At 42.6% G+C, this 26,321-nt stretch overlaps 1 protein-coding gene across 1 annotated transcript in view; it reads right to left on the reverse strand.

Annotated features, from left to right (window-relative positions):
* Positions 1–26,321, reverse strand: part of LOC120397277 (transmembrane protein 245-like) — a 132,827-nt gene that overhangs the window by 64,568 nt on the left and 41,938 nt on the right. The window contains exons 7-10 of the mRNA XM_039522976.1: positions 13,991–14,095; positions 12,157–12,239; positions 7,721–7,811; positions 6,765–6,863 (exon numbers count right to left, since the gene is read on the reverse strand). Of these exons, the coding sequence (XP_039378910.1) occupies positions 6,765–6,863; positions 7,721–7,811; positions 12,157–12,239; positions 13,991–14,095 (378 nt within the window). The remainder of the gene's footprint in view (positions 1–6,764; positions 6,864–7,720; positions 7,812–12,156; positions 12,240–13,990; positions 14,096–26,321) is intronic.

Here is a 26,321-nt window from a genome sequence, read left to right on the forward strand (position 1 = left end):
TCACAGTTACACACGGGTCTCTTTCTTGAGTTGATACAGTTAATTTAGAGCCCTGGAAGATGTACGAGTAGTTTAATTTTTTTAATAATGTGCATTATTTAACGTTTATTAAAAATCAGTTTGCCATCTTCTTGCTCTTCATCTAATTTGGTTAGGTCTCTGAAATTCCTGCGAGTCCTCTCTGGTCATGACTAATTAAATGTTGCTATCTCCCTGCTCACTCACCATTCCAGATCACAAAGTGTAGCGATGCAGTAGCAACATTATAGTTAAGGTAGCATCACAATATCTGTTTAAAGGTCAAGCTTTCTAAATTCTCTAAAATGGACATGCTTAGTCAGATTCCATGAAGGCATTGTCATCTGTTGATGCCACCCTTTAACCCCTTCCAGCATAACAATATCCCTGCCCAATCTCTCAGTAGCAAATAACATGTTGATGCCCTGAATGACTTATCTTCCAGACCAAAGAGAAATAATGGGGGGAGGGTGTGGAATGGAGGTGAAAAGGGGGTTATGGAGACATGCACAGACTACAGCATGGAATGAGTGAGTAAAAGGACACACAGAACTCCTGACATGGGGGAGACTGGAGGAATGCGATACACATAGAACCCCTGCGATGGGGATATACAAAGTACTATTAATGAGGGAGAGGGAAGAGAGATTGAGAACAGGAATAGGGGAGCACACAGTATCCCTGCCACAGAAGGAGAATGGAGGTGAACAAAGAACAACTAGTAGGGGGATAGGAATAGGGTGCACAGAGAGTCCTTGGCACTGTGGAGAATGAGGGATCCTGGTAAGGGAAAAGGGAAGAACAGAGGGCCACAGAATCCTGATGGGGAGATTGGGGGCACTGGCAAGGAGTCCCTGAAGCAGAGGAGGATGGCATACAGAAAGCTTGTGGGGTGCAACAGAAGAATGCAAGAAGCCCTGCTGCAAGCAATAAGCGCAGTCAACATACATTACGAAATGGGTAGCCTCCAAGCAATATTGTGATCCCAGGTATTAGTACTCTGTAATTCACTCCAACCAATCTGCCAGGCATAAAGGCAAGCCTTACTGTTCTTTAACAATCTGGATCATCCCTAGAGTCTCTTAAAAAATATATGTACATTTGTTATCCTCCAATCCTCTGAAGCACTAGCTGTTTTTAATGGAAGAGTGCATATTTTTGTATACCATTTTATACTTAAGCTCCTTCAGAATACTTGAATGTATACCATGTGGGCCTGGTGACTTACTGCCCTTTGAATCAAGAATTTGTTCCTGTATCTCTTCTTATGGCACTTCAGTTACTAATAATGCTTTACCTTTTTTACCAGATGAGCAGATATAGAATAGGTATCCCTAACATCACCTGTACTGAAGAGTGATGCAAAGAAATCACTTAGGAGTAGAAGGACATAGTTTGAAAACTAACTGCTCCTTTTAACCTCTGGTGATCCAGCCAACCCACTGATTCTCCCACAGGCTTTCTATTTCTGATCTGATTAAAGACTATCTTGTTTAATTTTTACTCCTTTAGCTCTTGGTTATTTAAAATCTATTTTGGCCCTTACTGCCCTCTCACATATTACTTGCTGTAATTTATGCTCCTGTGTATTGGCTTCACTGGATTACCATTTGACTCAAATCATCTCTTGAATATTGCTATTACCCATATTGGTTTATTTCTTGCCTTCCTGGTTCCCTTTCTAAGTGAGCAGTATGCATCTCTTCTGAAAGTCACTCACTGATTATTTTTTTTAAGTAGCATTATGATGCCGAGCCAGTGAGGGTTAAGGGGGGGAGTGGGTCTGCGCACTCTGGTGGATCAAAGCAAGTTCGATAGACCGCGGTTTCACCTATAACATGGTAAGATTTTTTGGCTCCCGAGGACTGTGTTATATCGAGGTAGAGGTGTATCAGAAGAATATCGAAATGGTAAACAGGGCCATTCCTTGTAGATAATTATCAAAGCCATGTTAAGTACTAGAATTCTGGACATGTAGGCCTGTATTGTTAGATAATTAAGAATAGATACTAATTAGATTTGTTTGTGTTTACCTACTGTGACACTGCACCTCAAAGTAGCACCTTGCAACCCCCATATTCACCACTGTCACATAATTGATATGTTTTGTACAAAGTACGTCTTGTGAGGTATCATTTAGTAAGTCTTGATTTGTTGACCAATATCCTGTTGGATTGTATGTAAAATTATGAGGTGTGTATATATGTTAGTGAAATATGTTGTGAGGTTGGGAACCTCCACAACCAGCCTTTCAGTTACAACAAATGAGTAGCCATCAATAGCCAGTCATTAATGGCTCAAACACACAACCCACTATCACAGAGGCGGAGGAGACAATGTACACAACAGAGACTGCTTGACCAATGGGGACTGCCTGACACCCCCTCCCCCCATGTCACAGCAAGGATCTTTCTAGCAGCTGGAAGAAAAAAGAGACACATTGGCATCATCACTTAGCTTCTCTTCCCCCTCATCTCAACATCTGGAAGCAGGTGTGAAAGACAAATACTTTGAACTGGAGAAGTTTGATCTCAGGCTGGAATTAAGTGCCAGCCTGTGTATTGAGGAACTGTAACCTGCTAGTACTGTCTGTCAGAGTGAGAAACACTGTTTGATTCAACTCTTGCTCAGACTAAAAGTTTAGGATTTAGAATGCATGTTTACTTTTTATTTTCATAATGTAACTATCTGGGACTTTTATGCCTACTACTTATCACTTAAAATTTCTCTAATCTGTTTTATATTTTACCTAAAACAGTGTGTTTTGGTTGAAGTGCTTGAGAAATCTCATCTCGGTTTAAGAACATAACGGCTGTACCGGGTCAGACCAAAGGTCCATCTAGCCCAGTATCTGTCTACCAACAGTGGCCAATGCCAGGTGCCCCAGAGGGAGTGAACCTAACAGGCAATGATCAAGTGATCTCTCTCCTGCCATCCATCTCCATCCTCTGACAAACAGAGGCTAGGGACACCATTCCTTACCCATCCTGGCTAATAGCCATTTATGGACTTTACCACCATGGATTTACCCAGTTCTTTTTTAAACGCTGTTATAGTCCTAGCCTTCACAACCTCCTCAGGTAAGGAGTTCCACAAGTTGACTGTGCGCTGCGTGAAGAAGAACTTCCTTTTATTTGTTTTAAACCTGCTGTCTATTAATTTCATTTGGTGACCCCTAGTTCTTGTATTATGGAAATAAGTAAATAATACTTATAACTTTTCCTTATCCACTTTCTCCACATCACTCATGATTTTATATACCTCTATCATATCCCCCCTTAGTCTGCTCTTTTCCAAGCTGAAGAGTCCTAGCCTCTTTAATCTTTCCTCGTATGGGACCCTCTCCAAACCCCTAAATCATTTTAGTTGCCCTTTTCTGAACCTTTTCTAGTGCCAGTATATCTTTTTTGAGGGGAGGAGACCACATCTGTACACAGTATTCGAGATGTGGGCGTATCACGGATTTATATAAGGGCAATAATATAGTCTCAGTCTTATTCTCTATCCCCTTTTTAATGATTCCTAACATCCTGTTTGCTTTTTTGACTGCCGCTGCACAATGCGGGGACATCTTCAGAGAACTGTCCACGATGACTCCAAGATCTTTTTCCTGACTACTTGTAGCTAAATTAGCCCCCATCATATTGTATGTATAGTTGGGGTTATTTTTTCCAATGTGCATTACTTTACATTTATCCACATTAAATTTCATTTGCCATTTTGTTGCCCAATCACTTAGTTTTGTGAGATCTTTTTGAAGTTCTTCACTGTCTGCTTTGGTCTTAACTATCTTGAGCAGTTTAGTATTGTCTGCAAACTTTGCCACCTCACTGTTTACCCCTTTCTCCAGATCATTTATGAATAAATTGAATAGGATTGGTCCTAGGACTGACCCTTGGGGAACACCACTAGTTACCCATCTCCATTCTGAGAATTTACCATTAATTCCTACCCTTTGTTCCCTGTCTTTTAACCAGTTCTCAATCCATGAAAGGACCTTCCTTTTTATCAAAGGCTAGTGTGTGTTTATAAAGGCTAGTGTGTATCCACTCCACACTGAGGGAGTAGCAAACTACTTCATGAACTTGCACTGCCCAAGAGAGCCTTGAGCAGTGTAAGACGATACAGTTCTGGAGTATAGGGCTGGGATTGGGTGGAACTGGCTGAAGCCTCTTTATTGTTGGCTCATGAGTGGCTGAGACATCATTAATGTAACTCAGTTGGGTGTGTTACCTATTCTTCATCCAAGAAATGCCTGCGGTGATCATTTGCTACAAAGAGGCTTACCCACTGAACTTAAGCTATAATTTAAATAAAGTTTTGGACCTGATCCTTGCTGTCTCAGATCTGCTTAAACTTTGACAGGGAAAGTCTAAGCCTGAGGTCTCCAGGTCTACTCAGGATTAACCTTGCAATTTCTCATAGAAGAAGAGTTTGAACAAACTCTGCACAGACTGCCTATTGGTGGACTATAACGGGGGTGGGCAAACTATGGCCCACGAACCACATCAGGCCCATCAGACCTTTTAACCTGGCCCTCGAGCTCCTGCGGGGAGCGGGGTCAGGGGCTTGCCCCGCTCCGCATGTGCAGTGGGCTGCAGGAAGGTGGGAGATCACACTACACCCCCCATGCCTGGGACGCAGACACAGTAGTGAGGTTGCACCTGACCCTGACACAGCACAAGGCCTGGGCCTGCCCCAGAAACACCTTGGGGCCCTGCCCCTCTGCGCCAGGTGTACCAGGTGTGGGGCAAGTAGGCTCAACCAGGCAAGATCCAAGTGTGGGGGGTATCCAAGTGTGGGGTGAGAGGATTCTGTGTGGGATAATCTGGGTGCAGGCAGCTCAGTGGGGAGATCTGGATGCACAGAGGCTCATTGGGGATGGTGGGGGGTTTCCAAGTGCAGGGGCAATGGGACTCTGCAGGGGCTCCACATGAAGGTGGCTGGGGCTCAGCGGGGGAGTCTGGGTGCTGGGGAAATGGGGGTCTGTGGCATGGGGGTCTGGATGTGGAGGCTCAGGGTGGTCAGGAGGTTGGGCATCAGAGTGGGGTTTGAGTGCAGGGAGTTCAGTGGGGGGTGGTCTGGGTGTGGGGATCCAGAGGCATGGGATCTGGGTGCAGTGGGGTTCCAGATGCGGGGGTTGAGGTTCAGTGGGGTAGAGTTAGGGTATGAAGAGCTAGGTGATGTACCGGGTGAGGCTTGGCAGGGAGGTCCAGATGCACAGTGGTTGGGTGGATGGGGGAGCAGCTCCCCATACAGTGACCCCTCCCCACTCAGCTGAGGAGTGATGGGGCAGGAAGCAGGGGAGGATGCTGAGCTTCCTGCAGCTGGGGAAGGTTTCTGAGGGTGGGTCTGACATAGCCCCAGCCATTCCTAGCAGGGGAAGAGGAAGTCCCATTCTCTCCTGCCTCCAGCCCAGCCAGGACTAGCAGCTGATCCTGGCTTAAGGTAGGAGCCACTGGCTAGGGTGTCCCCAGCCCTATGGTGATTTACCTCTCCACCGGCTGCTCTGGGTGCCTGACGTGATGTACCTGAGCTGCTAGGGAGTGGTGCGTGACTGCTCTTGCAGCTTCCCTGTCAGAAAGTCATTTTTTGGCAGGGAAGCAAAGAAATCCGCGGGATACATTAATTCTGCGTACATGCAGTGATGCAGAATTCCCCCAGGGGTATCTAATTATAGAATAAACCACCAGTTTGGGGGGGGATTGTCTGCCCTATTCTTTGGAAATTTCCCCAACTGAGAATTCTCAGAATAGCCCCTCCAGCGACCACAGCCACAAGCATCCATACCAGTTTCCACCTCTAAGGACTTCACTTCTTTTACTTGTGATTTTAGGACATTTTTGACAAGCCTTCTCATTTTATCGAAGTCTCACTTCTCTCATGTTTAGAGTATCTTACTTGCTGGTACCCTACTTACACAGCCATATTACCTCTCACTACATCACCTTGTCAAGAAAAGTAGCCTTGATTTTCTTTTTCATTTTGATAGTTACACTAAGATAATATTGTTACCAGAAATACAGAGAGCTTCTTGGTAAGTTACAAACATTTTAAGAGTGTTTTGTTATAAATAAAAGGTTCTTCAAACTGGAGTTTCATAGAACAGACAACTTAATTTCATGTACAATCAATACTGTTTTTACTTAAAAAAAATAAGGAAAGTAAAGAAAAATCCGTTAGATGATGTTATGATTTTTTGTATGTTTAAATTGCATACATTTAAAAATTACACTAACTTAGTAAAATTGCTCTTAATTTTGTTCTCTCTCTAGAGCCTCCCATAATATGAATGCTAACACATACTTTGAATCTGAATTCTTTAAGAAACAGTGAAAATACACTAAACTAAAATTGCATTTTCACAAATTCAAATGAATATTTAATTCTGAAGTTGCACAAACATACATACAAATAGCTTTCATGTTACTTCCAAGGAATAAATATTCAGTGCAAAGGTCTGACATACTAAAAAACACACACATATACTAAGCATACATTAAATAGCACATATAAAGATGCATATAACTACATATATGCAAAGGGGCAGAAATCTGGATGAACTGGAAACCTAATTCTAGAGTGACCTGACTTGTGCATTTGAAGACTCAACTGACACTTCATTAATTTCTTTCACTAAACATTACAAGCTTTTAAAAACCTCTCTTAGAATGTATGTTTTTAAAATTTAACAGGAATCAATAAAAACTAAAAAGTGATACATATAATAGGTATCAGTTACTCACCTTCACAAACCAAGAGTGATAAAGTCTGTCCCAGAGCTCTAGCACTTGCTTTTCAATCACAGCAGTGTTGTTCACTTTCTCTCCTAATATCTTATGGAGCTATAATATACAGAAATTGTGTTTATTATGTGAAGCAACTTGAAGCTAGCAGCTATGGCTGAACTCAAAGGCAGAACATCTACATTAGATTTTCACTGAAAGCTTGGCTCAGGTCCAAAAAAAATCAAAAAAGTCAACAATGTCTACAGGTATACAATATGCATTTCAGTAACTGTGGCTGACAGCACATAACATCTTCCCTGAAACAAGCAATTTTGCCACATTAAATGGAAACAGAGATGAGACTCCTCCCCAGTGAAACACTAAGCACAAAGATCTGTCACATCCTTGTATACAGTAAATACACTCAAAGAGATTTGAGAGGTGTGCTAGATGTCAAAATGCTTATGTGAGGACAATGCAAGATCCTGCCATCCTCCCAAGGAACACTGAACTCCCAATCTACAATGTACTCTGTACTTTAGAGGCTAGAACTTCAGAAGATCATAGGTTGGCCAAAAATGGTCATTTTCAGGACAATGCATTCTACCATCTGAAAAATGCTTAACTAAGGGCAGTTTCTGAAACAAATTACATTTTCTACAGAGTCTTCACATGGATAGTCACAAGGGAGATGGATAGATACTTCTATTTTCAAGCTCTTAAAAACAAGCAGTTTCCAGCAGCCACGGGGAGCAAGACTATTAAAATCATTCCCAAATATAGGCTTTACTCTGCTAAACAGCAGATTGGAACGAATAAATCTTCAGCAAAACATTTAAAGGTAACTAAAGCAGCCCAAGAGATACCATTTGACATTACAAGAAGGAAAAAGTGTATAGATCATTGCCTTATTTTGGAAAGGAACAAAAAGCAAAACACTAAAACTAATAAAAAAAATAAGAAGGTGTTCTTACCTTGTGTGTAATCCATTCTCGGCCATACTGATACACATTGTTAGCAGCCGAATTGAGAGCTTTTTGAATGACCTGAGCTTCAGGGAGCCAGCTGATATTTTTAAAGAAGGAAAGTATAAATAAAATTATCTCCTATACTTCTGAACCATTTCACTACAGTGCCTGAAACACTAAAAGTAACAAAAGATTTCCAACCAACAGCACCTATAATTTAAATATGTACCAACTAACATCTTTGTTAAAACTAGAATACTTCCTTTTTCAATGACAGGATGAAGACTTTTTAACATACGAAGCATAACTCAGTGTAGGATACAGATTACTATATTTACATTTCACTCTGAAACTTACTAAATTTACATTTAGAGATCTTGTCCATCTGTATGTATGCTATAATATAATTGTTTAGCCACTTGTGGGGTTCTTAGCTGCTGCTTTGTTAGAAATATAATTTGGAAACCTTATCTTTCAAGTTCATATGGTTGCAAAGATAACCTTCCAAATATGAACGGACAGTAAATTGATACAGTGTGGTCTTCCTGAACTTACAGACAGCCTAGAAATACAGAGCAATGTAAATCACCCAATGCTCAAATCCTATTCCCAGTCAAGATGTGTGCTGGGGACTTTTTCCAGTACTGGGGAAGAATCTTCCCTTTCCCACTCTCAGGTCACTCTGAAGGAATGGAGCCACTCTATGGGCATCTATACAGAAATTGAACACCCGCAGCTAACCTCGGTCTGCTGTCAAATTGCTGTGCAGACATTGAGGCTCAGGCTGGAGCCCAGGCTCCAGAGCCCAAAGCATCTACGCACAATTTTTAGCCCTGCAAGCCCTAGTCAGCTGACCAGGGCCAACCATGGCCATGCAGCGGATCTTTTATTCCAGTGTAGACATACCCCCTGTGGCCAGTAGTCAAGCCTCAGTGTACCAGGGATATGTATCTCCTACATCAGCTTCGCAAATCTTGCAGAACAGAACCACACAGTTCTCCATAGATGCTGGGAGGAGAAGTGTTTGGGCCAAAAAGAGGTGTGAATTGCCTTCATTCATCTCAATGAGGTATTAACTGTGATGTTTCTGTCAGAGTTTGACCCCTCAAAAATCCTATATATCTGAAGCTTCCAAGAAATTTTAACTGCCTCTCTCTTGCCCAATTTGAAACGTATGTACACTTCAAGCTCTGAAAGCAAGTACTCCAATTGAAACTGTGATATCTAGCAATTCTACTATTTTTCGAACATTTTTATTCCTTGAGTAATCTATTTGGTCACAACAACTGCCAGTTTTTATTAGTCTTATTTTTGTCACATTTCTATTAGGGCTGTTGATTAATGGCAGTTAACTCACACAATTATCTCAAAAATTAATACGCAGTTTTAATCACACTGTTAAACAACAGAATGCCAAATGAAATTAAATATTTTGGATGTTTTCCTACATTTTCATATCTATAAATTTCAGTACAGCATACAATACAAAGAGTGTATAATTTTTATTACAAATATATGCAATGTAAAAATGATAAGAAAAATATTTTTCAATTCACCTCATACAAGTACTGCAGTGCAATCTTTGTCGTGAAAGTGCAACTTACAAATATTAGATTTTTTTTGTTACATAACTGCACTTAAAAACAAAACAATGTAAAACTTTAGAGCCTACAAGTCCACTCAGTCCTTCCTTCTTGTTCAGCCAATTGCTCAAACAAACAAGTTTGTTTACATTTACAGGAGATAATGCTGCCCTCTTCTTATTTACAATGTCACCAGAAAGTGAGAACAGGCATTCACATAGCACTTTTGTAGCCGGCATTGCAAGGTATTTACTTGCCAGATATGCTAAACATTCGTATGCCCCTTCATGCTTTGGCCACCATTCCAGAGGAAATGCTTCCATGCTGATGATGCTCGTTAAAAAAAATGCGTTAATTAAATTTTTACTGAACTCCTTGGGGGAGAATAGTATGTCCCCTGCTCTGTTTTACCTGCATTCTGCCATATATTTTATGTTATATGAGTCTCAGATGATGACCAGCACATGTTCCTTTTAAGAACACTTTCTCTGCAGATCTGACAAAACACAAAGAAGGTACCAATGTGAGATTTCTACAGATAGCTACAGCACTTGACCCAAGGTTTAAGAATGTGAAGTACCTTCCAAAAATCTGAGAGGGACGAGGTGTGGAGCATGCTTTCAGAAGTCTTAAAAGAGCAACACTCCAATGTGGTAACTACAGAACCTGAACCACCAAAAAAGAAAATTAACCTTCTGCTGGTGGCATCTAACTCGGATGATGAAAATGAACGTGTCGGTCTGCACTGCTTTGGATTGTTATCAAACAGAACCTGTCATCAGCATGGACGCATGTCCTCTGGAATGGTGGTTGAAGCATGAAAGGACATACAAATCTTTAACAGATCTGGCACGTAAATATCTTGCGACACTGGCTACAACAGCGCCATGAGAACACCTGTTCTCATTTTCAGGTGACATTGTAAACAAAAAGCGGATAGCATTATCTCCTGCAAATGTAAACAACCTTGTTTGTCTGAACAATTGGCTGAACAAGAAGTAGGACTGAGTGGACTTGCAGGCTCTAAAATCTTACATTGTTTTATTTTTGAATGCAGGTTTTTTGTACACAATTCTACATTTGTAAGTTCAATTTTCATGATAAAAAGATTGCACTACAGTACTTGTATTAGGTGAACTGAAAAAATACTATTTCTTTTTTGTTTTTACAGTGCAAACACTTATAATAAAAAATATAAAGTGAGCACTGTACACTTTGTATTGTGTTGTAATTGAAATCAATATATTTGAAAATGTAGACAACTTCCAAAAATATTTAAATAAATGGTATTCTGTTATTTTTTAAAATCGCGTGATTAATTGTGATTAATTTTTTTAATCGCATGACAGCCCTAATTTCTACCTTCTCTGCAGAATGCAAGGGCTGAATCACACAATAGCTGCCAACAAGGGGCTTGTTTGTCTAAATGGGGTAATGTGCTATACGGAGGTGTGATTTCTAAATACAGCTATGTGTTACAAATTAATTGGTCTATGTAGACCCCGCTGGTACACTTTAATGCACTATGTTAAATAGTACTACATTAAAGCACACTAGGGAACCTTCGGTGCACGACAGCAGGGTCCTACAACAGTGATACTTAGACATCAGTGGTTCAGGAGCCAAATTAGCGATCAACATTACTGTGGCTCTTTTGGGTAGTGTGAATACATTAGTTTCATTTACTGTGGTACTATATATTCATATTTAAACAGTATGACGGGGAAATATTTAGTTTTATATACATTATTCTCACAGTAAAATTATTAGGTATTATTTTATCAACTATAACTGGTTAATAACATAGTAAAAACATTCTGATTAGTTAATAATTGAAATTACAGTGTTTTAGTATCATGTGCTGCAAAGAGCCACAGGAGACACATTTAAAGAGCCACTTTTCTGAATATCACTGGTCTACACAAATTGGGGATTAAAAAAAGTGTAACCAACATTCACTTGTTTAAATCAGCATAAAAGCAAGGATGAAAAATACCTCTGTAACCGTACCACCTGAAAACCACTCCTCAGATTGATCTTTTCTACCCCTGCTATTCACACAATCCACTGTGAGCACTCCCTTCACATACTGATCGATTCCCTCCCTTTCCCCCTAACTACCCCTTTTCATCTCTTTCTCTCCACTGATTTTCCCTGCATTTCCCTTCCACCATTCCCTTCCTATTTGTTCTCCTCATCATGCGTACTATTCCTTCCAATCTTCCCACTACCTCTCTCACACTTGCATACCTTTCATTTACATGTAGATGCATGCTCCTCCCCCTTCCACTTATTCTCACTTCTAATTCCCCCCAAAAAGGAGGAGTTTTCCAGACCAATTCCTTTCTTTTTTCCAATCCACTGCAAAAGAGTTTCCCCCAATCTTACTATTCCCTCAAGAGAGTTTCCCAGCCAACACCCTATCCTTAAAGGGGCTAGATCTGCCATCATTCCCTCAATCCTGTAAAAAGGCTTTCCAGTTAATTTTCTGGTCCACACTATGTGGCTGATGCCTCTTTGCCCTCCTACAAATCTTGTCTGGGGAGACAAGCTCCTTCAAAACAGCTACCAGGAAGGAAGTTACACAACTCTCTGCCATGACTGGTCCACAATTAAACCACTAGGCTCAGCTCCCATCTGCCCTTTTAGCTCCAGAAGAGATCACTACTCCAGGGATGGCCTGGAAGGCAGCTTAGCACCAGATTTGTGGGAAGGGAAGCAGCAGCGTTCATGCACGTGCCTGAAATAGTCACCCTCATTTCTTAACACACAGGAGTCTTTTAAAAATATAAAAACTGTAGATAAGAGCACCTTGAAACTTGTTTATCTACTCTAGGCTCTTAATTTCAGCATTCTTACTTTGCCCACTCTGGGTGATTGGCTACAGTCTCATTGATCAAGCTGCTTGTGACTTGAATCAAGTGAACGCTCTCTTGATGTACCTGAGTTAAATACAGACAAAAGAAAGAATATGAAGTGTTATGTAATACAAACTAGCACCCACCCTAAATTAACAGAACAAGATATTTAAATCATAATTTTCAAGTATTTAGTATGAACACAAAACAGCAAAATACACTTCTGGAGGAATTCTGCGCCAAAAAATTAAAATTCTGCAAAATTCTGCATATTTTATTTGTCAAAGTAACAATATAATTACGCCAGTTTCAATTATTTTGGTAATTTCAAAATACCTGTCAACAAGTATGTCTAACAATAGATAACAAAAAAGATTCAGGAAATGTTTTTTGACAAATAGATTCCTTATAAGGCATATTAATACAGAACTCTTAACAATAATTAATTTAAACTACAATACAGAATGCATTTATCACACCACTCAGAAGCAGCGCCAAGGCTTGGGGGAGTCAGGCTAATGGAGGAGTTGAGGGAAAGGAAAGTAATTACTGGGAAGAATCATGGGAGTGAACCTGGAGGGCTGTTGGGTGCGGGTGGGAGAAATATGAAACAGGGTTGGGGGGGGGGGAAGACGGGAGGGATTGTTACAGAGTTGGGGAGCCTTCCCTGGGTGACCCCTAGACTCTCTCATTCAGTCAGGCACATCTGCCCCTATCCCCATGTGTCCCTGAATCCCCACTCAATCAGCCCCGTCCCTCATCTCCCTGCACCCTCACTCCTCCATCCCCATGTGGCCCTGCACCCCCACTCCCATTCGGCCCTCGCACCAGTCTGTCCTCCACTAACCCTTCTGAACCCCTCTGTGACCCCCCACAGCAGCATCCCCATGAACCCCATACTGTCTGTCCCCCACACATCCCATGCCTCCTCACCAGGCCCCATGAGCAGGGCACTGTGAGGAACTCAGCCTCTTCTCCTCCCTTTCCCCTTTTTGTGGCTGGCTATTCCTGACTGAGAGCAGCTGCCCTCAGTTTTGGCACCACAACAGCCCCTGGTGGGCAAAGGGTGTATCTGCAGTGTCTCTCTGGCAGAAAGTATTTTCTGCAGAGAAAAAAAATTCTGCAGCACACATGAATTCTGCACATGTGCGGTGGCTCAGAATTCCCCAGGAGTTAAAAAAAAGTTCACATTAAATGAGTGACCTCTGTTGGGAAGAAAAAGTAGCTGCATAGTGAAAATCAGTTTGAGAAAATCTGATCTTGAGAATGTGGTGTCATGAGATCAAAACTGACAGTTACATATGGGCATGTGTACCTACACACCTCACAAATATTTATGAGTGTGAGGTGCAGACACTCATATAGAAATGTATGCTTTTCCCTTACTTCCACAGATTTATGCTGAAAATGATCTTCAGTGCATTCGAATATCATTCTTCCGATAAAACAACTGGTAAATAGTTTCACAATATTAATATTCTACTGCAATAATTTACACCAGCATAACACTGATGCTAAGGAATCTGAGGTGTTCTTTACTCACTGAAACCGAGCAGCTATAATAGGTTGCAAAATAATTCTAGTACTAGTACTGTAAAATTATCATACGTCTCACAGTTCTCCTACTTCACAGTTTGACTAGGGTAACACTTTGCATGTACACATTTTTTCTTCATCTATACATAGTATTAACAGGATAGATTGAAGAACATTTGATTACTACATATTTTTCAAAAGCATTTCTGCTCTATAGTGCAGCACAAACATCAGTAACATTTTCATTTAAAAAAGGGATTAAAAGAACAACTTTGATTATAATTCTTGGTGCACTGTACCTTTGCCGTAAGGAGCAGGGCTAGCAGAAGGGTTCCTATCACTAGCAAAAATATTATGAAAATGCTAATTATTTTATCAAGCATTTTCTCCAACCACACGATCATCTGTTCAGAAAAAAGAAAAACAAATCATGACATAAAAAAAAATAATCAGTTTTTTCTTCAAGTGATACTGGCCCAGTCTGACAATTCTGGATTTCAACAGGAGTTTTCTTTACAAGAAGACTGAAAAAAATCAGACCCTAAGCAAGTATTATTTATGCCCAAGCTTAGATACGAACAATTAACAACCAATGTTTAACATGACAACTAAGGAAAATGTTACAATGCAAGTGATTTTGAAAATTAAATTTAAACATTACTGTGAATCACATAGCAAGCTCTCAGCAAAGCAATCAGTAATTTATTATTATTTTGTTATCAGACCCAAAGAAGCTAGCACTCATTTTAATTCTGAATTTACATTCTGGATTAATTTCTTGTCTTCAAGCAACAGAGAAACCTATGGTCACTATCATCTGCACAAAATTTGGGAAGTTACCAGTGTGGATTATACAACCATGATTTGCAAACTTGGATGGCTGAAGTTAATCACCTAAATCTCTAATGAGATATCTAGATATTTTTAACGCTGCTAAGCAGACCTCAAGCCTTACCTGAACTCAGTGCAGATGGCCTGAACACACACATCACAACTAACCAGTAATCACACCACTTCAGGTTCATGAAGTTTTGTTGGCGTCATTCAGGAGGGAAAAATCTTAACTACATGGCTGTGTGGAGAGCACTCTAGAAAAGAGTAAACTGCACTTAATCTAACATTAAAGGGGCCTGATTAAATAAAGATTTCACAACCTTATTGTGGGCAAATCTATTTTTTCCAGCTTTTGTAGCTAAAAAGTCAGAAAAAGCACTCGAGTAAAAAAAAAAAAAAAAAAACTAGCAGGAGAAATCTAGCTGTGCTCTAAAATTTTACTTTAAAACAGAACTGAATTCAAAGGCAATATGCAGAAGGTTCAATATTTCCAAATGAGAAATGGCTATACGTTCAGTGGTTGTGCTGATAATTTTAGTTACTATTCTTTTCCTCGGTGTCATGTAATGTCAAAAGTTAAAGTAATAGGAGCTCTTTCTCTATTACTGATCCCTATCCCTGCATACGAACTTGGTTTATTGATCCATTACTGATTGTTATAATTTTTAAATCTCTAATTATATCTGGATCACCACCAGGGGATCTGAACACCTAATATACATGAATGATTTCACCCTTAGGCTCTGCTACAATTGACATCTTGTTTAACACACATTGTCACAAGGCAGATAGTTGGCATTTCAAAGCAACCATTCAGAATACAGTGTGACACTCACTTTAGAGAAGTAACTGTTGAGTTCTGCAAGTTCCTGCATTATACACCTTTACCCCAATATAACGCTGTCCTTGGGAGCCAAAAAAATCTTACCGTGTTATAGGTGAAACCGCGTTATAGCGAACGTGCTTTGATCCACAGGAGTGCGCAGCCCCGCCCCCCCCCAGAGAACTGCTTTACCGCGTTATAGCCAAATTTGTGTTATATCGGGTCACATTATATCAGGGTAGAGATGTACTATGTTCTGCAAAAAGGAATCTCAAAGAACCTGCAGTACCCAGCAAAAATCTCAGAGAGAACATGGAAATTTTCAGTGTTTGCCACCATACCCTGAAACACTTCAGCAATCATTCAAGTTCTCTCATTGGTAATAGTGGTGAAGTCAACTGCCAGCAGGGCAGTTATCTGAAAAATTCCAACTAGCTTGAACTCCCAGATATTTATTATCTAGGAAACTACAGAAAATCCTGTTCAGTTTTGCCCTTTCAGTGTTCTCATACATTTAGGGATTTTGATGACAGTGACAGAAAAAAACCCAACATTTACCTTCTCTGTAACTGGTGTTCTTTGAGATGTGTTGCTCATATCCATCCCATATTAGGGGTGTGTCCTCGCACACATGCACTGATGCCGGAAGTTTTTACCTCAGCAGTATCTGTAGGGGACTGGCTCTGTTGCCCCTAGAGCGGCACGTACATACCACGGTATAAGGGGCACCGCGGGCTCCCCCCACCCTCAGTTCCTTCTTGCAGGAAACTCCAACAATGGGGAAGGAGGATGGGTCATGGAACAGACATGAGCAACACATCTTGAAAAACACCAGTTACGGAAAAGGTAACTGTCTTTTCTTCGAGTGCTTGCTCATGTCCATTCCATGTTAGGTGACTCCAAAGCAGTACCCCTGGAGATGGGTAGGAGTTCAAGATGTGTAGATTGCAACACAGCTCTGCTGAACCCAGCGTCGTCCCTAGTCTGCTGAGTGATGGCATAATGAGCAGTGAAGATGTGGACAGAGGACCATGTTGCGGCTCTACAGATGTGCTGGATAGGGCTGTGTGCCAGGAAGGCTGACGACGCCTGAGCCCTAGTCGAGTGGGCTCTAACAGCTGGCGGTGGCGGAACCCCTGCCAGGTCATAACAGATCTTTATGCATGAGGTAATCCAATTGGAAATCCTCTGTGAGGACACTGGCAGGCCCTTCATCTTATCCACTGTAGCAATGAAGAGCTGAGTTGATTTATGGAAAGGTTTGGTATGTGCTAAGTAAAAAGCCAAAGCCCTTCGGACGTCCAGCATGTGAAGACGCTTCTCTTCACTGGTCTTGTGCGGTTTGGGACAGAACACCGGGAGGAAGATGTCCTGGCTCATATGGAAGGTGGACGGCCAGGTGGGCCTGCAGCTGAAGCTTGTCCTTGTAGAAGACCATGTACAGCAGTTCTGAGGTGAAGGCTTTAATTTCAGAGACTCGTCTCACCAATGTCACTGCCACCAGGAACACGACCTTCCATGACAGGTGGGAAAGGAAGCAGGAACACAGCGGCTCAAAAGGGGCCCGTAAGCCTAGAGAGGACCAAGTTAAGATCCCATTGCAGGACAGGAGTCTGTACCTACAGGAAGAGTCTCTTGAGCCCTCTCAAGAATCCGACCATCATGTCACGTCTGTCCTTGGATTGGCGGGTGAAAAGTGGAGATGGCCACGAGATGCATTCTAATGGAAGAGTGTGTCAGGCCCTGGTTCCTCAAATGAAGCAGATAGTCTGGGACAGCCTGTATGAAAGAGCGTGAGGAGAGATGCCACCCTCAGATGCCCAGCAGGAAAACCTTGTCCATTTGGCCAGGTAAGTCAGTCTAGTTGAGGGCTTCCTACTTCCCAGAAGGAGCTGTTGGACCTCCTCCAAACAGGTTTGCTCCTCAGGGTTCAGCCACACAGCATCCACACTGAGAGGTAGAGGGACGCGAGGTTGGGGAGCAAGAGCCAACCCTGGTCCTGTGACAGCAGGTCCAGTCGGTTGGGCAGGGGCCAGGGAGGGGCTGCTGACAGGTTCATGAGTGTACCGAACTAGCGCTGGCAAGGGCATCTGAGGCAATCATGATAACCCACACTCTCTCTCTATCTTTGCCAGGCTCTTGGCAGAGTGGGATCGAGGGAAACGTGTACATCAGGCCCCCTGACCACGACAGGAGAAAGGCATCGGAGAGGGAGTCCTTGCCGAGAGCAAAATCGATGACATTTTCTGTTTTGCTTGGTGACAAACAGTTCCACTTGGGGAGTCCCCAACCTCTGGAAGACCATGTAGGCTATGTCCCAGTGGAGCAACCACTCGTGGTGAGAGGAGAAATCCCTACTGAGGTGATCCGCTAGCGTGTTCTTGAAGCCAGGGAGGCAACAAGCTTCCAGGTGGATCTCGTGGTCAATGCAGAAGCTCCAGATACGGAGTGCCTCTTGGCAGAGAGCCGACAAGCGCACTCCCCCTTGCCTGTTGATGTTGAACATTGAGGCTGTGTTGCCTGACAGCTGAGGTAGGAAGATGCCACACACTAATTGGACCACTTTGAGTTCTTTGACATTTATGTGGAGCATCATCTCCTCTGGGGACCGCATATCCTGGGTCTGGAGATCTCTGAGGTGTGCACCCCAGCCAAGGCATCCGACACCAACTCGATGGAGTGAGGTGGGTTATGTTGAATGGAACTCCCTCTAGGACCTTCTCGCAATTGGTCCACTATCGCAACGAGGTGACTACTGCTTGGGAGATGCTCACAATGTTTTCCAGGTGATCCCTGGACTGGGAGTAGGCCATCAGCCATTCCTGCAGGGACCACACCCGGAGCCTGGCATGGTGGATAATGTATGTGCAGGGCGTCATGTGGCCCAGCAGGCGCAGGCAGACCCTGGCTGTAGTCAGGGGGAACGGGGACACCTCTGTGATGAGGTCTGTCAAGGCCCGAAACCTTTCTAGTGTCAGGAACGCTCTTGCGCAGGTCGAGTCAAGGACTGCTCCGATTAGTGCCAGTGCAAAGGATAGAGTTAATGTTGACTTTGCATTTACCAGGACGCCCAGGGAGCAACACGTGGCTTGAAGCACTGCAAAATACCTTTGGATTTGAGACCTAGAACTGCCCTTGACCAGCCAGTCATTGACGTACGGGTAGTTCTGGATACCCCGGCACCTGAGGTAAACCGCTACCACTGACATGCACTTGGTAAACACTCTCTGTGCTGTCGCCAGGCCGAACAGGAGGACTGAAAACTGGTAGTGGTGGGGCCTCACCATAAACCAGAGGAAGTGTCTGTGTCCTTGAAAAAGCGCTATGTGGAAGTATGCATCCTTCAAGTCGAGAGTGGCATACCAGTCTCCCGGATCCAGGGAGGAGATGATAGAAACCAAGGAGACCATGCAGAACTTTAGCTTCTTCAGGTACTTGTTGAGGTGTTGCAGGTCCAGGATGAGCCATAGACTGCCTTTGGGATTAAAAAGTACCGGGAACAGAATCCCCTTGTTCCTGTACTTGAGAGGAACTTCTTCCACCACACCCAGCTATAGTAACCCCTTTACCTCCTATGCAAGGAGACTCATGAGACGGGTCCCTGAAGAGGGACGTGGAAGGAGGGTGGGAAGTGGGGGTAGAAAGGAACTGGAGGGTATAACCCTGATCCACTGTGTGGACCCAGGAGTCGGAAGTTATAGCTGTCCAAGCATGGAGATAGCAGAAACCATGATGCGGGCAGCTACATCAGCGACATCTGATGTAGTCTGGAGGGCCACCCTGGCCGCAGTCATTCTCTCATCGAGGATTGCTCAGAACTCCTTCTTGGAGGCCTCAGGGAGCAACCCTTTGAACTTGGCCACGGCTTGCCACATACTGAAGTCATATCGGCCAAGGAGGTCTTGGTGGTTGGCCACTCTCAGCTGAAGGACAAATAAACCTTACGTCCAAAGAGATACGGCCTCCTCCAGTCTTTATTTTTTGGGGGTGGCACCGGGTTGTCCTTGCCTCTTCTTGTGGTTAACTGCCTTGGCCACAAGGGAATTGGGGGCTGGGTGGGAGTATAAGTACTCATGCCCTTTGATTGGTACAAAGTACTTGCATTCGGCCCTCTTAGAGATAGGGGCCAGGGAAGAGGTGGTCTGCCACAGGGCATTAGTGGTTTTGGAAACCCCTTCATGAAGGGGAAGGGCCACCTTGCAGGGGCCGAGCAGCAGAGGACATCAAACAGAGTCCGAGGGCTCTTCCAATTTCTCTGCCTGAAACCCCAGGCTGGAAGCAACCCTCCTCAAAAGTTCCTGGTGCACTTTGGCATCATCTTAAAGAACTGGGTGAGGGGGCCCCGTGATAGCCTCATCTGGCGACGACAAGGACGATGCTGGTGCTGCGGGAACCTCTACGTTTATTGGTGGTCCAGCATCTTGCCCCTCCTGGACTGTGGGGTCTTACCCCCGGAAGCTTCAAGCACCAGAGGGGGATGGGATACTGAGGCCGCTGCCCACTCCGACACTGACTGAGCAGCCTGGGAAGGTTGGGTGAACCCCCATGGGTACCATGGCACTAGTCACTGCACTTAAGGCCAGGGGACAGGTTTCGGTGCTGATGTGCAAGTACCAGGGCTTGTCCCACAGTCAGGGAACCTTGCTCCATGCCAGAGCTATAAGCAGAGCAGTCGGTACCTGGCGACCAGGATTGGACAGAGCGGTGGCTCTTGTCTGACCGGTGCCAGTCGCTGCGTCCCGAAGCCGACATGTCCGAGCAAGCTGGGCTATCTTGTCTGGGGTCTCAGGGACCAACAGCATTTGGTGGATCTGCATCGGACACATGGCGATCCATGCCTCACACTACTCGAGCAGTACATCGAATGGGACAGGGAGCTACTACTGGCCGGTTGCTGGGAGGATCTTTCTGAGTATGGCAACCTCCTTCTTGGAGATGGGCGATAAGGGCCTGGTGGTTTCGGATCCCCAATCGGTCCCGTGATCGGTACTGGGCCCTTGCAGACGGCCAAGGCTGGTCCCGGAGATCTTGTGGAGTGGCGCATGCCTCAGAGGCTGTGCCAATCTACCAGCAAGGTATGCCTCGAGTCCATTGATCATTGCCCCTGGTGCGGGGACCAAAGAGGGCTCCACTGAGCCTACCTTTCTAGTCCTAAGGTGTGACGGCTTCAGGTGGGCAAGTGATGGCGGGACTCCCCTCTCAATGGGGAACGGTGCCGTTGAGGTTGGGATACTCGCGTAGGTCCCAATGTGTGTTTTCCCCAAGTCCAGGGTACTGCAGGAGCCAGTGTGGGCAGCACTGGGAGCATCAGGATCTCGAGCCGCTCAAAGATGGCACCTGAAGCTGGCTAAGGCCTGCACCGCTATCTGCAGTCATAGGCGAAGTATGGGATGGGTTGCACCGCTCGACTTGAGCTGGGGTCCGACTTCCCAAAGAGGGTGTTGAGCTGCCCAGCACACATCTTGGCTCGCTGCCAGCCCTCTCCTTTCCCTTCTGAGAGGTAGGAGATCTTCCCCTCAGTGTTTTTCAGCTTCTTGACCGGAGCCATGGAGGGAGACCGGTGCTGGCTTTAGGAGCACTTTTAGATGGATATCGCACTCCTTCTTTGTCCTAGGTTTGAAGGACTTGCAGATACAACACTTATCACTTATGCCCTACGCCTAAGCACCTAAGGCAGCTGGTATGTGGATCGCTGATGGGCATAGGCCATTTGAAGCGATTGCAAGGCTTAAAGCCTGGGGATCAGGGCATGCCCCGTCTCCCAGCTGAGTCCTGTTCGGAACTACGAGAACTTTAAAGCCTCCTACTAAGGGTAATTGTCAACAACTAAGATAATGTTTTCACCCCTCAGCCACAATACTACAAGTTCTACAGAGTTCGAGACAACACTAGCTGAAGCAGCAGACATTCAAGCACCGTCACTGGTGGCAAAAAGGAACTGAGGGTGAGGGGGAGCTGGCAGCACCCCTTATACTGCATTATGTGCGCGCTGCTCCAGGAGGCACCAGAGCTGGTCCCTTACGGATACTGCTGAGGGAAAAGCTTCTGGCACCAGTGCATGTTGTGAGCACACACACACCTAATATGGAATGGACATGAGGAAGCACTCTAAGAAGAATAAAAAGGATACAGTACCTTAAAAATACTGTGTTATAAATAAGTTAAATGTTCACTTTATCTTATGTAACTTTCCTTGCTATTTCTTTCTCAGTTTAAAAAAAGCTGTGGCTTCTACTCACAGGTCCAAATTCAGAGACAAGTGTAAGTGGATCTAAGAAAGTCTAAATTAATTTAATTTAGCTCTTATTCCAATTATCCTCCACTAGTATGCTAAACTTAGATTCAGTTTGTGAAAAATATATATCCACTTAACACATAAGCTTACATATCACCTTTGAATCTGACCCACTGGCTACTGAATTCATGGTCATATCTACATTAGGGAACTGTATGAGAGATTTCCACCAATGCCAGCTCTGATGCAACCGCACCACTGATAGCAACAAGTGACTCAGCATAGACAAATCTAGAGGCTTTTGTTGTTTTACCACTGTGTAAACTGTTGGTTTGATCTGGAAACCTCTAGAGTCTTAGAAGGTAGGTCTCCCACTGGAGCCCTTGAACCGATAGTACCATCAGTGTCCTTACTGTAGACAAGTTCTAAGAGTCTAATATTATGCTACTTGCAGTTAGGCCATCAGGGAAAGCTGAAAAGGGAAGAACAGAAGGGTGTAATAAGGTATAATTGAAAGCATGCTCTCCATAATAATAATTCACTTACAGCCTCTTCTTAACTCTTGCTGTACCCCCTTCATCTGGCTACTCAACATTAGTTTAGACTAGTTTATTGTCAGTAGGCCAAATACAAAAAATGAAAAAGGGGCTGTTGGTTACGTCACTGTAAATAAGTGAGAGATTAAGAGAGTCGTAAAGACTTGAAAAACATGGGTGCATAAAGACTTTCAAAACCTGGGTGGAAAACATGGCTGCTAAATACATATTTATTCACCAATAAAAGTGGCCTGTTTTTCAAAAATGCTGAGCCCCAGCAGCTCCTATACATGCTTGACTATAATCTCCCATTTAAAAACAAAACCCTCAGTCTCACTGTTGGTTCAATTTTCATGCTGAGGCAGTAGGGAAAAAAAAGTATCAATTACACCAGTTGAAACTTACCACTGAATCTGGTCCGTATTTCTCTAGGTCATTCTTATAGACTTTCCTTTCTATGCCCTACCCCTAAATACACACACGCACAGAACACACACGCGCACAGAACACACACGCGCACAGAACACACACGCGCACACTTTCTAAACACTAGTCAGCAGCTATTCCGGTATTTTAAAAGTTTTAGCTTCTAATTTAATTGTTAGCCAATAGCTACAAGCAAATGTTGCCATGACATCTAAGACAGCCAAGTAGTAGAAAGAAACAGGCTCCTAAGCTACAGAAGGTCATTCACTCATTAAAAAAAATTAAAAATATGGATTTCTGATATGCAGTCAATGAAAACTATCTTAAAATGTCAGGGTTTTGAAGGAAAGGGTATAAACTTATCTTTACATTTCAAAAATAAAGCAAATTACGAACAATTGAAATCATGCCTCAAAACTAAAGCAGGGTCAAAATACATACATTCATGAGTTCACTGGGAGAGATTTATTTGGAAGTAGTAATTGGGATGAACATTTTAATTGATTGTGGCTTTTTAAATCTACGGTTTGTACAAGGAACTAGCTTTGAAAAGACTGACTCATATCTAGATTTACTGGAATTGGGAGAGTGATTATGCCTTCTATATTTTATACTGCACTGTACATTATTCACAAATAAACATTTAAATCAAGTCAACTCATCTTAAAAGAATACCTACATGTATCTCAGTGATCATTTTCTCATATATGTTTACATACTAAACTATATATTATACATGCAAAGTGTATATATTGACAAATCTCTGAATATATATCTATCTGTGGTAAAATACAACCAGTATGAGTGTCTTTCTTCTTTTATGCAGTCACAGATGTTTCAGTGTCTATTTTAATTCCCCCCCCCCAAAATAAAGTAATAAATCAACTTGGATATATTTTCTGGTAAGGATTTCATCTTCAATTATTTTAAGACTGTAAAAAGGGATCATTTAGCTCCAGTGAAGTCAGTTACTCAGATATGTCAGGTTCACAGTGAAAAAGTGCAGATGAGTAGCCAGGTCAAACAAGCTGGGGAGCTGTCTACATTAGGTAGGTTCTCAAGGTTGCTATCAATGGCGCACAGACACTGGTTTTAGCAAAAATGAAAGGGTTTTTGTTTTTGTTTTTGTTTTTTTAAGATTCACGCTGCAAACAATACCATACAGAGCAAGTCTTGCTAACCCACTGCAATCTCTTCTATGCCTTGGGCTCAGTAAGTAATATTAAGTTGTGTGATTCTTACTCACTAAAGTCCCAGTTTAAAAACAGTCCCTGACAGAAAGCTCTTATGTAAAAGAGCTTTGCTCTTATCCTCCCGTCGTAATAACCAGAGTTACCAATAACCATTTCAAACCCTGCCCTGCCTCCATGGGTCATATTTTTAGTTTCACACTGCACAGAGAGAAGCCTCTTAAGTACTTTCCTTGAGAGGAAGGATAAAAAGGTAAAAGTTATAAAAAGGAAAGCAGCCTTTACAACTGCAGTCCAATCTTCTGTGCTTCAATCTTCCCCCTTTCTCAGCATTTTATGAATTGTAGATTTGATAAAATTAAGAGCCTGTCAGAATTTAGTCTGATTTTGGATTTTATATTTAAGTTGTACAAATGTATGATTTGCTCAGCATACACAGGAGTCTTAACATATTACAAAATAAAAATATTTTGATATAAATGTTCAAAATATCTATTTAGGTGCAAGAAATGAAAGGTGAGTAGTTTCAAGTACTTTTTTCAAGTAAATAAAAATACCTCAATTTTTTAAAAGTTATAGTCTGCACATGATGGGTCTACATTTTTTTTAAATTATATTTTATTATTATTTTTTAAAGTATTTTAATAGCCACGTTAGTGGCAAAATTAGGGTAAACCTACCCACATAAAATGTACAGTTAAGACCAAAATTCCATTGGCAGCTCAGTGCATTGTGTGGGTATATTGCAGAGATGTAACATCATTCCCAAACAGAAATTCTTCTTTAAGACAACTTATGGTTGCACATACATATTTATAATTTAAAAACACTTGCACATTGTAGTACAGACACAATCCTTTCAACATCAGGAAATGGAGGATGAAATTAAAACAGTCTAAATGTCAAAAGGTCAGAAGATAGTCAAACTATCCTTTACTCTAACTGTTCTCCCCCATCCATCTTTCAATAACAAGCGACAAATCTTCCTTGCTCCATACTCCGTCCCACACACATTCAGAAAAACCTCTGCATAGGGAACTCATCCACTAATTGGGTGCTGGAGATGAAACTCTACAGTTCTCAAGTATCAGAGGGGTAGCCGTGTTAGTCTGGATCTGTAAAAGCTTGCTTATACATACCTGCCCCTGGAGATTTCCACTACAAGCATCCGACGAAGTGGGTATTCACCCACGAAAGCTCATGCTCCAAAACGTCTGTTAGTCTATAAGGTGCCACAAGACTCTTTGCTGCTTCTACAATTCTCATGTTTCAGGCCAAAATGACCATATCTCATGCATTAATTATTCTCCACATATTTTCCACAGACAACCCCAACTATAATCTCATTTTTACTGTTACCCAAATTGTTCAAAAAATGCCTTTATATCCCCTCCTCCATCCACTGCTCCACTTTGGACTGGGTATACAACTCACACACACACACACACACACACACACACACACCCCATCACGGGCCAGAGCCATCATATTCCAGGTACCTACTACAGTCTACAAGCGCAGCTGTAGGTCATGTGACTGATCAAAGAGACTATGTTACTATACTTTGTACAGGCAACAGTAAACACCGAGTTTCTATGCAGTGATAACTAGTTGGATTTTCTCGCCAATACTGAGGTAAATGAGGATAGAAGTTGGTGCTAGAAGTTTAACTGATTTCTAGTTATTATGGTTTTATTGTTTTTTTAAAGATACAACCTTTTAACTTTACTGCCCTTCATACATTGTGTTTGAACATTTAATCATTTAAATCAATATGTATCTACAACCATTAGACTAATGCTTTTCTGTTGGGGAATTTTATGTTTGAGATTTGTATTTTAATACTTTTGATGCAAGATCTCCCACCTTGATTTTCATACAAGTTCCACTGGCAGCCCTCTCCATCTCTCTTACTGCTCCTGTGGAGGTGGTATGCTCTACCAGAGTCTAAGGCTTTGTCTAAAACGGGGATTTGCCCAGATTCCAGCCACTGTGGATGCACTAATGTAAATTCCTAGTATAGACAATGAACATTGCAATTTATAGGAGCGTAGTAGCTTAATCCTGTTTAGAACTGAAGTAAATGAGTTGAAGAACCTCAGCAACACAGGGTGAGTTAAGGATGAAATTGTGTGTCACATGGATTACATGGCTATTTTTTTCTATGAACTTCATAGAGGGGAAATTATTTTCTTTTAAACTACAGTAGCAATTTTGGACATTCCTCCCTTCCACTTGTTGCTGCTTTGGGTGCTCCTCATCTCCTTTAGTAATGATTCAATATGGAGTCATTTGGTGTTTTATATTTCCCTTAAGAAAAAGAATGTGTGGGTTAAGTTGGTGCTTTTGAAGGCAAAAGCCTAATAGCACTGACTAGAGCCACTCATAATGCAAGAGCTATGGCAGTTTCTACTCACATCTTTGTAAACTTACCCTAGTCCTGACCTTCAACACCCTTAAGTTCCTCTGAACAGAAAATGCCTACCAAGTCAAATTATGTATTGGCTTTGTGATGTGTAGAGATGGGGATTAGTCAGAGATCAAAGTTTTCTTAAATCTTAAAATTATTTGAACCCAAGTCCACAA

Source organism: Mauremys reevesii, linkage group 2 (genome assembly GCF_016161935.1).
Source record: "Mauremys reevesii isolate NIE-2019 linkage group 2, ASM1616193v1, whole genome shotgun sequence".
Taxonomy (NCBI): domain Eukaryota; kingdom Metazoa; phylum Chordata; order Testudines; family Geoemydidae; genus Mauremys; species Mauremys reevesii.